At 37.4% G+C, this 17,364-nt stretch overlaps 2 protein-coding genes across 3 annotated transcripts in view; one reads left to right on the top strand and one right to left on the bottom strand.

Annotated features, from left to right (window-relative positions):
- Positions 1-2,114: 2,114 nt before the first annotated feature.
- SRSF5 (serine and arginine rich splicing factor 5) lies at positions 2,115-7,270 on the top strand. Of its 2 annotated transcripts, none has more exons than XM_044664800.1 (8): positions 2,115-2,228; positions 3,157-3,300; positions 3,636-3,706; positions 4,402-4,500; positions 4,594-4,663; positions 5,857-5,930; positions 6,253-6,363; positions 6,470-7,270. In XM_044664800.1, exons 2-8 carry the CDS (start codon positions 3,175-3,177, stop codon positions 6,714-6,716), a joined length of 798 nt encoding a protein of 265 aa, XP_044520735.1. In that variant the 5' UTR covers positions 2,115-2,228; positions 3,157-3,174; the 3' UTR covers positions 6,717-7,270. The 2 variants fall into 2 exon arrangements, with proteins under 2 accessions (XP_044520735.1, XP_044520734.1); XM_044664799.1 differs by having other exon boundaries at positions 6,467-7,270.
- Positions 7,271-13,950: 6,680 nt separating this feature from the next.
- The window catches only part of SLC10A1 (solute carrier family 10 member 1), a 37,695-nt gene continuing 34,281 nt past the window's right edge, over positions 13,951-17,364 (bottom strand). The window contains exon 5 of the mRNA XM_044664798.1: positions 13,951-14,625. Coding sequence (XP_044520733.1) covers positions 14,543-14,625 — 83 coding nt within the window. The 3' untranslated portion in view covers positions 13,951-14,542. The remainder of the gene's footprint in view (positions 14,626-17,364) is intronic.

The raw sequence follows: 17,364 nt of genomic DNA, 5'->3' as shown, positions 1-17,364 counted from the left end.
ATAGGTAAACCTATGTTTAGCTTGGAGAGGAGAAACCTAGAGAATAGTTCATATCTTTCAAATTTTTGAAGGGTTTGCCATATGAAAGAGAGATTCCATACTTGAAGGCAAGCAAATCTAGGATCCATATGAGGAAAAACTTTCTAACAATTAAAGTTGTCCAAAAATGGAGTAAACTAATCAAACAGCTATACCATGATTTGATAGGGATGTATTAAGCAAGTACTCTCAGTTCTTTCCCTACCAGTAAGATTTTGATATTTATTCTGTTCTGTAAAATACCTTCTCTGTAGCTTAAATGTGAGGAGCTATAGCTGGTTAAAAGTAAGACCAATTTTCAACACAATGGATGAGAGTATTCTCATTTGTTGTCCTCAAAACCCCAGGTTGGTTGTCTGCACACACAAAGCATGGCTGACAGGATCAGGGTCATTTCATGCAGGAAACCAATGTGTAATGGGTTTGGAGTCCAGGAGCTGGGAAACTTTGAGAATGAGAGAACTGATAGATTGAACAAGGTGGCAAGGAAGTAGACAAATTATTCAGGATTCAAAAATTAAGGGAAACAAAACAATAATAACAAAAAACCCAAGTCTTTAAGAATCCTTGTTCTTTCTGTTTTTCAAAACATTAAAGTTATAAGCTGAAGTTAAAGAATGGCACTTTCAGTAAAACCCTCACTTTTCTTTTGTAAAGTATTTTTTTCAAGGCCTATAATAATGAATGTGCTTCTTTGGTAAGTTTGGGTTCAAACAAGACAAAACAACACAAAGCAATTACTGGAGAGTCTGTAAAATAAAGGAGTTGGCCTAGAGAATCTCTGAGGCTCCTTTCAGCATTAAATCCTGTGTCATGTAAGGTAGCATTGTGTTTATTATAAAGACTGGTGAAACAGTTCAACTGGTTGGAAATTGAATTACACAGTTCTGATGAAAGAAAAAAAAAGAAAGTAACTGTTACAACATCTAGAGTCATCACCAAATACTATCTGTTTATAGAGGGAAAATGTCAAGAACTGAATTTGGAGCCAAAGGATCTAAGTTTGAAGCCCAACTCTGCCATCATCATGGGAGTGGGTTAGATGACCTGTGGGGGGTCTTTAAAGATCTCTTATGATTCTGTGATATTTTTCCAGGGTGGCTTCAAGAAGTCACAAGGGCTTAAAATTACTAGAAATTCTGTGGGAAGCTTGAGTTTCTTGCTCAGGCTATAGGCTTTAGGAAATTTTAGATTTATGCAAAACACGCATTTCCATTGGATATTTCATGTAGGAAATTGACCCAATATCTCAATGTGTTTTGAAATGGGAAAAAGGATGTGCGTTATAAGCACTATAGCTACAAATAATTGAAGGGTTGTCCTATCAAATTGATTAATGGGAGGCCATAGAGAGGAGACAAGGAGCCTAAAGCTTTTGTATCTTCATGATTGCTGAGATTACAGACATAAAAACAAATCAAAGTGGAAATGTGATTACTTTACCCAAGGAGCAGACCTATAGAAAACGGCCGGGTAGATTCCGACTTGATATAAAGACTTATGAACAATTCAAATTATCCCCAAAAGGAATGGTAATGGAGGTAATAGATTCTCCCAACCATTGAGAGGTCAAGCACTTGGGTTGGGATGATCTCTAACCTCCTCCCTCCCCGCTCCGAAATTGTTAAGTGTTCTCTTCCCTCTAAATTTTCCTAGTTTGGTCTCGTTCATTTAAGGTTCTCAAGGAGCAGGGACTATTTCATTTTTCTCTCTATCTCTTAAGCCTAACGCGGGATCCAGCATTCAGAAGATCCTTTATAAGTATTGGATTGAAGATCTGAATGGAAGGCCCAGTAGAAACATACAACTCTTAATTTCCTATTGCTGCAACTAACAACTAGAACCACACCCGCTAACGCCCGCCCCTCCACTTCCTTCCTCCGCCTTCAACCCCGCCTCTCCGCAGCCCTAGGCCTTTAGGTCAGCGGAGAAGCCTTAAAACCATACTGGTTTCTTAAGCATAAGAAAGCTCTGGAGGATCACGTGCTACTCTGGGGAGGGACCGGAAGTGACGCACACAATACCTTCCATTTTGTGGAACGCCCGAGTTGTTAAGTGCGTCAGTTGCAGAGAGACGTAGCCCGAGGAAGTTGGTTTTCCCCGACTGAACGCTGTCTCTGGACTTTCGACCGCTCCGCTCTCTCTACCTCCAGCGGATTTGACGCTGTAGAACCTGCCCATTTAGATTGGTAAGCTACCGGCCTTCTAAAGAAAATAAGGCTGACCTCAGGAAAATAATGGCTTTTGGAATTATTTTTGCAGCCTCAGTAGCTGTCTTTCCCTAGTCAGAGTTAAGGAAAGACGTTGAGGAGCAGGCCCTATTTCCTGGCGAGAGATATACCTTTCTCGCCTTTTAAGGACTTTAGGATTGCTGCGCGGAAGCATCTAGAGTATTTCAGAAGATTGGGGAGTATCGGGGCGGTGTCCGTTACAGTTTTCCTGTTTTTTTTCTTATTTTAAAATTAACCTAGGTGGCTTAGTTTTAGGATTTTTGGAAGACAGACCTTATCTGCCATTCATTAAGTTAATCCGCTTAAACGGCGAGTCAGTTGGAAACGTTAATGGGGGAGGGGTGGGTGGAGTGTTAAGATTGGCGCGCGCAACTCCGCTCCCTTCCCCGCCCAGACGCCATTTTGTGTTTCTAAAAGCTCTATTCGGTTATTGCGCACGCGCTAGCGTCGCGTCTCGTGATTCGAGCTTTTATTTGACTGTGACGCACTGGAGGCCTAGGCGTGCACGCGGCTGCTCGCTATTGGCCCCGAGTCTGCGGAGGGTGTGGCCTAGGCTCCACCTTCGGTTCTCCGGGCTTTCCAACTGCGACAGAGAGGAGGGGAGGTGCGCCTGCGCGTTCCGAGACCTCTGTGGGCGTTGCGGCTGCTGCAGCAAAAAGTATCTGCTGGTTGGGGAGTAGCTTTATTCTTTTCCCTACGGGAATTTATTTTCATTGGTTTTTGTCACCTAGGGCTTCTGGTAAGCCACTATGTTGTCTCGTTCTAGATAATCAAAAGGCCTGAAAAATCTTTAAGATTTTTATGCAGGCACGCTTTTTTGGTTAGGGCATTTCTTTTAGTTTGTAACTAGTGTATATATCTTTTTTTTTTTTTTTTTTTTTTAAAGAATTAAAAGTGGGACACCATGAGTGGCTGTAGAGTATTCATTGGAAGGCTAAATCCGGCAGCCCGAGAAAAAGATGTTGAAAGATTCTTTAAAGGATATGGACGAATAAGAGACATTGATCTGAAAAGAGGCTTTGGGTTTGTGGTAAGTACCAAGTTTAAAAGATTTTCAATTTAATAAAGGCATTGTAAGTAGATATTGAATAAAACTTATAAATCTACACCCTTGCTGATTATATAAATTTAATACTATCATAGAAAATAATGTTTGAAAAGAAAATAGAAAATAGTAATAACTTTTTAAGGAAAAAAATTTCTATTTAGTCCACTAGAGCACTGAAATTATTCCTGGTATTGCTAGGTTATAGATTAGCATTAGATGCTTTTACACGAACATGTAATGCTTTAAGGTTAAAAATGCTACACATTTTTATTTGACATAATTATCGGTGTTTAAATAACTAAAATAACTATCTTTAGGAATTTGAAGACCCGAGGGATGCTGATGATGCTGTTTATGAACTAGATGGGAAGGAACTCTGCAGTGAAAGGTAATTCTTCAAGGGTGCTGGGTTTAATATGTTAAATGTGAGCTGCGTGAAATGACATAGAAAATTCCTTTTGGCTTTTAAATCTTAGCCAATTAAATGTTACTTTTTAAAAAATGTAAGCCAAATTTATTTTACTTTTTAGGTGGCAAGCTTAAGAGCATGATAGCTTGGACAACAATGTAAATTAGCATGCCATCTTAAAAGCTAGAAATTTTTTTGATTTTAAAAGGTGCAATCTAGTCTAACCCAATGAATATTTTAAATTTAATGAAAATGCGATAACTTCCAATTAAATCAATAAAGCTAATTTTCCTATGGGTAGTTAAAAAGTAAGTTTTTTAAGTATGTACTTTTATAAATTGATACAACACTTTTCAGCTTGCATTTATGTGTACATAAATATGGTGAGAGGTGCCCTGCATAATGGATAGTGCTGAACTCTTGAAAGTCAGAATTTAAAAGCCAACTTTAATTCCTGTTGGGGCACTAGCTCTGTGGCCATAACTTGAGTCATTTAACTCTGAAACTAATGAAGCTTGAAGATACAGCTGGCAGGAATGAAGTCAGGAAGACAGGTTCAGATGTGGCCTCAGATATTTTGTAGCTTAAGTCACTTAAACTAAAGGCCTAGCCCTTACTGTTTTAAAGGGGTGTTTTTTATTGTATTTAAAGTAACATGTAAGCATTTATTCTAGGGTTACAATTGAACATGCCAGGGCTCGTTCTCGAGGTGGGCGAGGAAGAGGGCGATACTCTGATCGTTTTAGTAGCCGTCGTCCCCGAAACGATAGGAGGTATGGAATTATTTAAAATTTTTCTGGGTTTAAAATAGGATTAATTTAAAACTCTTTAAGTATAATTTTTCCATTGTATTTTTTCCCTTTCAGAAATGCCCCACCCGTAAGAACAGAAAATCGTCTTATAGTTGAGAATTTATCTTCTCGAGTCAGCTGGCAGGTTTGTTGAAATAAGGTTTAAAACTCTGATATTTTAAAAATTAATGGGTAGTTAATATTAAACCTTTTATTTAAAGTAGTTTTATCTTTAAATATGAACTTAACTGGACATCTATAATACTTAAAACTTTTAACATAATTGGGGGATATTTCAAGCCTAGAGTAATGTTAGTGATCAAATGTAAATGTTTTTGAGGATTTTTCTTGTTTTAAAATCAATTTTAACCAAATATTAAACCCTTTATTTGCCAGCCTATCTGTGTCGTTGGCCTTATGACGAGGAGTGCCTGTGGGTTATCCTAATCGTTCTGTCTTGGTCACTCTTGGTTGGGCCTGGTTGACTTTGCCAGTCAGCTCCTACAGTGATCAGTTGGCCACCTCTAGATCTGTGTTTGCCGGTCTAGACGTAATCGGTGCACTTCCTTAAAGTGCCAGGTTGCAGCGATCCCCGAGATAACGAGATCTGATCCCTAAGTTGAGAGCTGTCCTCCTGTAACGCTTCCGAATAAGAGGTCCTGGTCGAAAAGAGTTGAAAGATACGAAATTAGGTGGTCGTTGGAATCCTGATCGCAGTAAAGTGGTCCTTGGTAACTTCACAAGAGTAGAAAATGTCTGCATCCGTCAGTAGTCTGCTAATAGGGAGGGCTGTGCGATTTAAAGGCTTCCATCGATTGGGTAGTGTCCTTCAAGTGGGTGGCGAAGAGCCAGTCGGGCATATGTCATGACGGTATCTCCGAGCGATTAATGCAGTTTGCTGCTTGACTAGCCTAGGGAAATGTTAATAAAGGTAAAGTAAACTACATTTTTAATGACATATGGGGCACAAAATAACTGGTGTCTTGTAAATGTTCTGTTTAAATATAAGACTTCTACTTCAGTCTTTACTTTACAAACATGTACTGTTAACTTTTGTTTTTTTCTTTTTATTTCTTTTGTGCTGAGCTCAGTATAGACTAATACTTTTTAACGTTAAATCCGAATTTTTTCCTTGGCATTTTGCTTAAAGCAATATGCTATTTTCACTTATTTCGTGCCCTGATGTAGATAATTTTGAATTCTGATAGAATACAAGTGTGGTAAATGCCATGTTTGTACTTTATCTAACATCTTCTCTTTCAGTAGTCTTGTTTTATGCCATGTTATCTGTTTATATTCTTTCATTTTTCTTCGCTTAACATAATTGTCTTGTGTTAGGATCTCAAAGATTTCATGAGGCAAGCTGGGGAAGTAACCTTTGCAGATGCTCATAGGCCTAAACTAAATGAAGGGTAAGTAAAGCATAAACCACTTCAACTTATGTTTATGAGTTATGTACATAGACTGGTACCTCATCTTAATGACTTATGGGGGTAGTGCATGGTTTTTTTCTTCTGGTTATTATTTAAATCCTTAACTTCTGTGCATTGGCTCCTAGATAGAAGAGTGGGTAAGGGTCAAGTGACCTGCCCAGGGACACACAGCTGGGAAGTGTTTGAGGCCAGATCTGAACCTAGGACTTCCATCTTCTAGGCCTGACTCTCAATCCACTGAGCCACCCAACTGCCCCCTCTTCTGATTATTAATAGAAGATTAATGATTTTTCTTCCTCAGGGTGGTTGAGTTTGCCTCTTACAGTGACTTAAAGAATGCTATCGAAAAACTATCTGGAAAAGAAATAAATGGAAGGAAAATTAAATTGATTGAAGGCAGCAAAAGGCACAGGTATTTTTTCCATCTGCATAATTTTTTTATATTTTTAGAAAATTGGACAAGAATACAGATTGAGTTTTGTTCCTACTAATTAACTATTTTTATTTAACATTAGTAGGTCGAGAAGCCGATCACGGTCCCGCACTAGGAGCTCTTCTAGATCACGGAGCCGATCACGTTCCCGAAGCCGCAAATCTTACAGCAGGTCCAGAAGCCGAAGCCATAGCAAATCCAGATCTGTTAGTAGGTCACCTATGCCTGAGAAGAGCCAGAAAAGAGGCTCTTCAAGTAGATCTAAATCTCCAGCATCTGTGGATCGCCAGAGGTCCAGATCTAGATCTAGGTCTGTTGACAGTGGCAATTGAACTGTAAATAACTTGCCCTGGGGACCTTTTTAAAAAAAAACAAAAACAAAAAAGACAAAACAAACCATACTTGCTAAAAATCCTGGTAAGTATGTGCTTTTCTGGGAGTGGGGGGTTTGGAAGGGAGGGGGGACTGGAAATCTTTATAGATGTGGACCACCAAGGGTTGTTGAAAACTAATTGTATTAAATGTCTTTTGATAAGCCTTCTCCTGCTCACATTTTTGTGAATGTCCGAAGTGTATAGTTATTGTATATTGACTGCTCTTTTATAACTAGAGCAACTTTAATTTTTTTGTACTAAAGAAATAATTTGAACGTTTTAGTTCCTAGTTTATTGGAATATGTGAGTGGCAATTCCGAAATTAGTTTAATGCCTCATAATTAAACTAATGGCTTTTGAACACTTGAGATCTACATCTGCTGTATATAAAGCTTAGTTTGAGTGGGGGTTTTTGTGGGGAACAAGGATCTTGTTCCACCCACCCTTTCACACTATAAAAGACAGCACATTAAAGTTGCTGTTAATATTGATAATAAAATTTGTAAAAACTGTCTGGTTCATTTGACTGAAACTGCTAAAGAATTCCCCTATTGCTAAACCTCTACTTTTCTGGACCTGAGTTTGGGGAGAGACAGAATTGGGAATTGGGGGGATAGAGTGGGCTTAAAACTTGGATTATAATTTTTAAGTTTACAAAACTCTCATTTTTCTCATCTTAGCCAAATTAAAAAGGTAATGCCAATAAAAGACCCAACTCTTAAATCTAATATAGCATAATGTCCTTAAAAAAAAAGTTTATTGCTTCCTATTGTATTCAATTGTTTATACTCTTGCATAAATTTAGAGGTGGGTTCAAAGACCAATAGTGAAGAAAATAAGGAACAGGGCAAATCTGGTAAAAGGAGTGATCTTAGCCATCACTAAGATTTGCACCTTTTTCAAGCAATTAAAACAAAGAACTTAAGTATAGAGTTCAAGTATGGAAGGTTTACAAAGGGTATATAGTAAGATGAGGAACATATAGGAAATAACTTGAAAGAATGGGTTATTTTGAAGTGTGCATTTCATGGATGGGCAATGACATCCACCACAGCTTAAGAGGTATCACTAATGTGAAGCCTTCATGATAATACCAAGTTATTTGTGTTTTCATCCTCAGAATCTCCTTACTGTTTTGTTGTGTATTTTTTTTGCCTTGGAATGTAAATTTGAGCAGGAGAATAAAGGGCATGTTCCCAGTATTTTTGCACATAGTAACCCTTAAAGGAGCCAAATATCTGGCTGGAATAAGATCTAGTCTGTTCATTTTAATATTCCAAGTTGGGATATTTGCTTTTTCTGATACCTGGACAAAGTTATTTATAAATCCTGGAATTTGTATAAACATAATTTTTTTAAAATATTACAAGTGACGATAATTTGGAGTCAATTTAGGGACCAGATACGGTCAATTTCTGAGTCTTTGATAAATTGCAATCCTTTTAGCAATAAAATTTAACTACTATTTGCATTTACCTAGTTTTCCCCATCTACAAAACTTGGATGTTCCTATAAGGTTTAGTACGCAAATTTTCCTGTGGAAAAACTGGGCAAAATTAAGAGCCAAAAGGCATGTTATCAAACAACACTATGCAAATGGTTGTTTTAAACTGGGATTTTAAGTAGGGTTTGGAAGGTAAAGTTCAGTTATATGTGTGTTATGGGGGCAAAAACAAAAACGGGTGTTAATCTCCAAATGGAAGAATGGGTGTTGAGGTATATTTTAGAAGACTTGTGGAACAAACTAGTGAAGGATTTTAGTTACTGAAAAATCCCTTTGAAGAAATCTTTGGGACCTTGTTCATATATGAACACACCTGCAATATTGCCTTGATTGGTTCTCCAACTCTTTCAGTAACTTACTCTTCAATCCCATTCTCACCATAAATTGATTAGGCTACCACTTCTCTGACCTTTATACAACCCTATGTAGGTTATTCATACATTATACTGGACTTGCTTGTCATGTCTTTAGGAAATCAACACCCCCATCTGCTACTTCATTAGAATTGGCAAAAACCTTTATTCACCTTAAATTTGTCCTCTAATCTCAGTGGGTCTAGATTCCACTAAGTGCCATCTCAGAAGTACTCCATGAAAAACATTTTTTAGAAACTCCTAGTTTTCCTACTCCACATCTCAAAATCCATCATTTACTAGTCTTTTTCTACTTTTGCAAATGTATTCAAAACCCATCCTTAAATGTTCATTATACCCAAGCTCTCCTGTTTCAGCCTTTTTTTTCCCACAGCCAAAATTCCCTGCCTCCACCTCATTCGCCAACAGTCTGGTTTCAAATTTCTAAGAGCAAAGATTCTCTTTGCAACATCACAGATCTCACCTGCTTTCAGTCCAATGATCCTAGACTTCATTTCTTAGCTTTGACAATTGTTGAACATTTACCCTCAAACATGGTCTCCTTTTCTATCCATTCTATCTGTTGCTTCACTATTCTCAGTCCTTAGTAAATGGTTAGTCTGTTTTTGGTTCATTATGATCTCTTAAATAGTACTCTCCTGAACACTTGCAAATAGTTTATTAGGTCTTGCTGTTTCCAGTCTCTTTCCCAATCCACACAGCTACCAAATTAATATTCTTAAAACAGTTTTGCCAAGTTTTCTCAAATCTCAAAAATGTCTCCTTGTTTCTCTTAGGATAAAATGAAAACTTCTCATCCTGGAATTCAAAGCCTCCCACAATCTGGTCAAATGTGCTTTTTCAGGCTTGTTTCATATTTGGTAAACTTGCTGTCAATAGCTTTGTAGCTATTCCATTTATCTCATTGCTTTTGTGTAAGTGCACCCCCACACCTGGAATTCACTCTTCACCTTGACTCCTTGGAGCTGCTTTCAAAACTCATCTCTGGTGCTATACCCCCTCCTACACTGGGCTTCTCTTGAATTTATTTTGTATATACATTGTATTTGCTTGCTTGTTACATGTTTCCTCACTATAGTGCAGGAATGTATTTATCTTTGTCCTTGTACTACCAACAAACACTATGTACTGTTATTTGTTGTACATAGGCATTTAGTAAATGTTACTGAAATTTCTTGAATTCAGTTATACTTTGTAAACAGAAAAATATGAAATGTGTGTGGGGGAATGTTTCACATAAAGATCCTGGCACCTTAGTCATTTTCAATCGACATACATTGTGTCTACTACTAGACTGTACTGAGTCCTCTGCTAGATCCTGAGGATACAAAGAAATTAAGGTCCCCTACCTTTAAGGTCTTACTAAGAGAAGAAATATGTCCATAAGTAAGTAAATTCAAAATACATAAATCTGGTGGGTGTGTGAGACACTAACTGGTATAATGGAAAGATTATTGATGGGCTGATACTTGAGCCAAGTTTTGAAGGGAACTAGGCATTCCTAGAGGCTGAGGTAATAAATGCTTATACAGTGAAGGTGAGATAGAAGATATTGTGTAGACATGGAAGCCCATTTGTGATATAGAATGTATGAGAAGCAATGTAAGACCCAAAGCTAGTGTTGGTCCATTCTACCTCCACAATTTAAAGCACTCCACAATCTAGCCTGCCTTTCCAAGCTTGTTAACATTACTCTTATATATTGTACGGTCTGATCAAACAGTTCTTGTGAGTTGATTCTATGATGGTTAGCATACCAATGGGGGCTTTTGAGGTATAACTCCACAATCTAGAACCTAGGAATAGTAGCACCTGAGTTCCACCCTACAAGTCTGCAAGTTTAGAGTAGTTCAGAGGGAGAGTTACACTGATAAGTGTACAAATTGTTTCTCAACCTGTAAAAAAAAGGCCAGGGGCTATTTCTTTGTATCACATATCATACAATCTATTGTGACTTGAAGAGTTATATGTCAAAGAGTTGTATTTTATTGGAATGGCAAAAACAAAAAGAGCCCATCAATTGGAGAATAACCTAACTTAATGTGTAAATATAATACTATTCAAGCCATAAATTATGAAAGGGATGGTTTAAAAGAAAAATCTGTTAAGACTTGTATAAACTTAAAGAATGAATGAAATGAGCACAACCTGGAGAACAGGTTTATCCAATGACTATTATTAAGGCAAACAGTTTTGATCATCCTGGATACTCTCCAGATTTTTGTGATACTTTGTCCTGGTTCTCTTACTCATCTGATCATTCTCAGTTCTCCTTTTATGGTTCTTCATCTCTATGAAGATTCCCAGATTTTTATATATATAATGTCCCAAGTTCAAATCTTTTTGCCAAATTGAATATCTCAAACTCAACATGTCCAAAACAACTAAATATTTTCCAAAACTCTTCACAAATTCTGTTGTTGAATGCACAACCTTAATTCCTCTTGCTTACCCCTCACATCCAGTCTGGCCAATTTTTCATTTTTACTTTCACAGCATCTCATGTTACTGCTTTCTCTGCCCATTCCAATTCATTCAGTCTCCAAGGAAGGTGATTTTTCCTAAAGTGCAGGCCTACTTGATGAACCCTTGTGGTTTCTATTACTTCCAGCATCAAAGATATGAAATGCTCTCATTTAAAACCCTTGACATTCCTGAAAAGTTATTTTAGGATTCTTGGCCCTTCAACTGGTGTTGCATTTATTAGCTTTCTCATAAAGTCAAAACTGAGGCCTCAGCCCACTTAACCTTGTAAAGCCACGGAGATCAATCAGAAGACCTTAGCTATTATATTCCAATTGTTCTTCCCATCCAAGGCATGGCTCCCTCAACATCCAAGGATTTGTTGGAGACAATACTTATCAGTACTTGAGAGGCAATTTTCAGTGTGAGCCTTGGAAAGAGGAAAACGCTACAAGTTGGAACTTGACATATTGCTTTGTTAATTGTCTAGACTTAAGAAACTTGATAGAGAAAATACTTTCCTATATTCCCAGTCTTACACTAGCCAACTTGCCTATTCCCTGAACATAGATCAGCTACTAATGATTTATCTTTTCATTGGCAGTATCCCTCTTCTGGTTTCCTTGAATTCAAGACATCTCAAATCTCACATGAAAGAGGTCTTAACAGGCCCAACTGTTCCCTCACCCTCCACCATTTCCCTTCCACTCAGTGCTTTCCTTCTGACATAAACTTCCATCTCTACTCTGTATATCTGATACATATGTAGTTGCATGTTATTTCTCTCCTCTGGAATGTGAGTTTTTTGAGGGCAGGTATACTTTTTTTCCCTTTTCTCTTTAAATCCAGAGTTTCACTTGACGCATAGTAAGGACTTGATAAATGCTTCTTTACCAACTTTTATATTCTTTATTTTAAGAACTGCTTCACTGGACCCCTCAGGGTAATATATAAAAACAAGATATCAACAATATTTCCTTAAAAGAAAAGTTTCACTCTAGCTTTATTCTCACTTTTTGTAACTAGGAAACACTGCACAGCTCTGAGCCTAGAGTTAGGACAATCTGAGTTCAAATCCTGGACAAGTCAGGAGCTACCATCTGCCTCGGTTTCCTCAACTTGTTTTTATTTTTTTTTAAAACCCTTAACTTCTGTGTATTGATTCCTAGGCAGAAGAGTGGTAAGGGTAGGCAATGGGGGTCAAGTGATTTGCCCAGGGTCACACAGCTAGGAAATGTCTTGAGGCCAGACTTGAACCTAGGACCTCCTGTCTCTAAGCCTGACTCTCAATCCACTGAGCTACCCTGCTGCCCCAGTTTCCTCAACTTTAAAAAGAATGGCACCTATATTTCCCAGGGTGGTTGTGATGATATTTGTAAGGCATTTTAACACAATACACATAGTCGGTGCTATAGAAATTTGATGGGACAAGCATTCTGCCTTGATGATCTTGATGATTGATAAATCACTTTATCTCCTACGCCTAGTTTCCTCATCTGTAAAATGAGAGAATCAGACTATAGCCACTGAAATCCCATCTAGCACTATGATCTTATATTTTAAGACAGAATTTCTCTTAAGAAAACATATTTGCTATTAACATCTGGAATTCCAGTGACATTTTTATACTTGTCTTTGGGGGTTAATATCTCCCAAAAAACATCTAATAGCTTCATCTTAAAATGTAAGGGAATGGACACATGGTTAGGAAAGTACTTGTAAATTTTCTTGGTTAACAGAAGATGAATAAGGCAAGGCTGAACAACTGGGCAGAAATTAGAATGATTCTCTACAATACTGTTTTCAAGTAGGAAAAGTGGAACCAAGACTACAAGAAAATTATTGGGGGCAGCTGGATAGCTCAGTGGATTGAAACCAAGTCCTAGAGACAGGAGGTCCTAGGTTCAAATCTGGCCTCAGACACTTCTTATTGCCTAGCCCTTACTGCTTTTCTGCCTTGGAATCAATATACAGTATTGATTCCAAGACAGAAGGAAAGGGTTTAAAAAAATCTTTTTTCTCACACTCATCCTTTACCATTTGTAATGTTTTCACCCATCCCATTTTATCTTTGGTTTACTTAAGGTCTCAGAAACTAGAATTTCTTGGACATTTACGGAACTATTACATTTTTGCATGTAATTTTCTTTTCATTGGCATAATTTATTGTTGTGATGAGTAAGGGTAAGATATTAGACTGTTCATTCATCTAGTTAGACTTAGTAGGCTACTGAAAACAGTCTATTTACAGCAGATCTGTGACCTCTCTGGTTTTTATATGCAAGGCCCTTCTATGTAAAATTGTTTTCCTTAATATATTCCTACTTCCCATATATACATTTAGTTTAGCAGTTTTGTTTTGTTTTTTAAACCACAATTTCCTTTATCCTTATTCCTTGCTTGCATCTTTTTGAGAAAGCTAAATGGACAGTCACCTATAATTCCTCAGAAATGCAATATGTGGAAACTGAATCCTACTTCTAGCACACCCCAAAAAACCTCAAGAACCATTAAATTGTTTTGGACTCAAGGCTCAGGTAATGATGCAAAAAAAAAAAAATAATACAGACACAAACTGAGTTATAGCTGCACAGAATATTCAGATCCTAGTGTTAAAAGTGACCAGTTTTTAGGAAGGCATTCTAAAATCCCCTTTATTTATATATATATATATGTACTTATATATATATATAAAATGACTTTTTCTCTCTGGTCTTAAGGCTATTCAATTGTGCCTTAGTCACAATTTTTAAGGTTAGTTATGACAATGAATTTGTTTTAACAGTGACTACAACAGTGTAAACAATGACAAAACCAAAATGCAAGAAAACTCGGGTCAAATATAACACAATTTTACACAATCCTTGCTTTTAATAGCTAATGAGCTGCTAAATGGAAAGTGACACATACTATTAGTTACAATCTGGTTTTTGGGTGTTACTTTGTTGGAGGGAGGTATTCCTTGGAATGTGTTTGGAAAAAACAAAGTAATTTTTTATTCATTGAAATGTTAAAAGGAACTGGTAACTCATCAAAATTAAGGTTATAGAAGTTTTAAGAGAAAGCCACAGAAACTACACTAAAATGAGAATCTAGGTACAATTTTTCCTAATGAACTCTAAAGACTGAGCCTATCCTACTGGAGATAAATTCATCAAATCCCATTGGTCTTAAATTTTTTTTTTTTTTGTAAGTAGCCAGAGGAAAAAAGTCCCAGATTTGTGTTAGCTGCAAGTTGCTCACATGGATATCCATAATTTCAAGGGTTCAGAACCATGATCACCTTGGTGGTCACTGGTGGGATGGCTTAGAGGAACACAGGAGAGTTTGCCTCTGAAATTCAGATAATGCTGCTCTTCCTGCTAGCTACATATATTTCACACCTTGCTGCTGGCACTTGAAATGGCACTCTGTGGATAAAATCTAGTGGCTTATGAGATGGACTAAGTTGTACCATTGCTCAAAGTTCTTGCTTCTGCTTCTTTGGCAGTGTCATTCACAGCTGTGTAGATAATTTTCGTTTTATCTATATGGGGGAATAAAAGGAAGAGCAAATGAGACAGGTTTATTCAAAAGTAGTAAACCTAGCAAATGTCAGCAGCAATAAATCATACCCCCAAACATGTTCACATTTCCAACTCTTCATGACCTCTTTAGGGGATTTTCTTGGCAAAGATGCTAGAGTGGTTTGCCATTTTCTTCAACTCTTTTTATAGATGAGGAAATGGAGGTAAACAGGGTTAAGTGATTTGCCCAAGTGTCATATAACTAGCAATCTACTCCTGTACCCCTCCTCTCATTTTTTGTTTTTTAGAAGCTCAAGATTGTTTTATACCATCAAGCAACTTGTGATCACCTTCTTAGATACCTTTACAAGTCTGGAAATATATACATTCTAGTTCATCCTAGAAAGATTTTCAAGGAATTCCAAGGGAAGAAAGAAGGGATGTCAATTTCAGCTACATCATTAGGATCTATTTTAGTATGGATTGCTTCCAAGAAAGTATGAATCTGGGCCTCATTACTCAGAATCTGTTCTTTCAAAGGTTATAAATGTTCTCTTAATTTTGAAATGTGGTAGCTTTTCTTCTAATCCTTTTGTACTTCTCTACAACATATAACACTGGTAATAATGTTCTGTTTAATCTCCCTAGGTTTTTGTGACAATGTTCTCTATTCTTTTCCTACCTATGTGCCATCTCTTTCTTAGTATTCTTTCCTATATTATCCATGTCTCACACCTCATCCCCAAAATATGGCTATCTCCTAAAGCTCTGTCCCGAGTTATCTTTTCTCTCTTCACCCTCTCTTTTGGTGATATCATTAGCTCCCATGGATTTAGCTATACAAATAACTGTGAGAGCTATATCTTAGTCTCTCTTGAACCTGTCTAACATCACCAACTAGACATTTTCAAATAGATGTCCAATAAAGATCTCCAATTCAATATGTCTAAAACAACTCATATTTTCCCTCAAATTTACTTCGCTAACTTTCTGTTGAGGGCTATCGGCATCCTTTTCCACATCTCTGTTTTACAATCTTATAGCCATCCACAATTCTTCCTCTTTCACAGCACCCCCTCCACTCTTATTTACTTGGCAATTGCCAAATCTCGTCAGTTCAGTGTTGCAGAGATCACTTTTCATGTGTCCTATTTTATTTATGTGACCATTACCCTAGTTCAGGCCTTCATCTCCTCTCGAACTACTGCAATAGCCTCCCAACTTGTTTAGTTACATCCAGATTTTCTTCACTCCAATCCATCATATTTATCTATTTTACCTCTTACCTCCTATTTTATTTTATTTTTTAAACCCTTAACTTCTGTGTATTGGCTCCTAGGTGGAAGAGTGGTAAGGGTAGGCAATGGGAGTCAAGTGACTTGCCCAGGGTCACACAGCTGGGAAGTGTCTGAGGTCAGATTTGAACCTAGGACCTCCCGTCTCTAGGCCTGACTCTCAATCCACTACGCTACCCAGATGCCCCCTTTATACCTCCTATTTTAGAATCAATATTGTGTATTGGTTCTAAAGAAGAGTGGTAAGGGCAAGACAATGGGGTTAAGTGACTTACCCAGTCACACAGCTAGGAAGTGTCTGAGATAAAAATTGAACCCAGAACTTCCCATCTCCAGGCCTGGTTCTGTCTCCATTGAGCCACCTAACTGCTCCCTCATTCTATACATTTTCAAATTGATATTCCTAAAACACATGTCTATATACATGGTATCTTTGTCCATCCCCCTGCTCAAGAAGTTCTATGTCTCTCCTGCCTCTAGGATAAAATACAAACTCCTCTATTTGACATTTAAAGGCCTAAATAATGTGACTCCAACCTATCTTTCCAGGTCTTTACTGCATATTACTCTTTTTCATGTACTAAAATGATCTAAGCAGACCAGCCTACTAACTGTTTCCTATCCAAGACATTCCATCTACTGTCTCTGTGCTGTCCCCCAAACCTAAAATGTATTTCTTCCCCACTCTAGAATATTGATCTTTCAAGGCTCATCAACTCAAGTGCCTAAATGCATACTATTCTAACTCTTGTTTAATCCTTAATTAGTACCCTTCCAATGAAATTATTTTGAATCTACTTTGTTCCTATTTTGTTTACACTTATGGTATAGTGACATTTCTCAGTAATTTCATCTAAAATCCTCAAAAGCAAGGATTATTTCATTTTTGTCTTTGTATCTTCTATACTTACCATAGAGCCTAGCATATAAGAGTTTGTCGATTGAATGAATCAATGAAACAGAGGCATCCCTGGGAAACGGCAGTCTGGAACACACCATCCAAACCACCTCTATCTAGTCCTAAATCAAACTCCTGAGGAGGTTCTGTTCTTGAGTTCCCCAGAGTTGTTTTCAGAATCCAGGGGCACCTAATGATCTAAGTTTGACTTCTCAACAAGGCCATGGGATTAACTGGCTTCTGGGTGACCAAGCATTGTACAAACTTTTTATTAGTATCCAGTTAATTAGCTTTGTTTTCCCGTTTCATGGAGAAAGGGATAGCACTGGACTTGGGGTTAGCAAGACCTGAGTTCAAATTCTTGATGAAAAGACCAGAGCTGAATAGAAAGTTTGACATTCAAACACAAGACAAGAATAAAAAAGGTCAACAAGACAGTAATCATATAGGACTAGGTAGGTATGGTTAAAGTTTACATTCCTATGTATGTATGGGAAGAGGATACATGTAACTCCTAAGAACTTTATTATTATTAAGGCAGGTTAAAGAAGTGCACATAGAAAGGA

Source organism: Gracilinanus agilis, chromosome 2 (assembly GCF_016433145.1).
Source record: "Gracilinanus agilis isolate LMUSP501 chromosome 2, AgileGrace, whole genome shotgun sequence".
Lineage (NCBI taxonomy): Eukaryota > Metazoa > Chordata > Mammalia > Didelphimorphia > Didelphidae > Gracilinanus > Gracilinanus agilis.
This window is presented reverse-complemented; position numbering and strand designations above follow the sequence as displayed.

What these genes read in the sequence shown, in the direction of transcription:
- SRSF5 (XM_044664799.1), top strand. Translation starts at nt 3,175, where the DNA reads ATGAGTGGCTGTAGAGTATTCATTGGAAGGCTAAATCCGGCAGCCCGA. An exon ending in AAAGAGGCTTTGGGTTTGTG is followed by an intron (nt 3,301 to 3,635) that starts GTAAGTACCAAG and finishes AACTATCTTTAG; the next exon opens with GAATTTGAAGACCCGAGGGA. An exon ending in AGGCCTAAACTAAATGAAGG is followed by an intron (nt 5,931 to 6,252) that starts GTAAGTAAAGCA and finishes TTTCTTCCTCAG; the next exon opens with GGTGGTTGAGTTTGCCTCTT.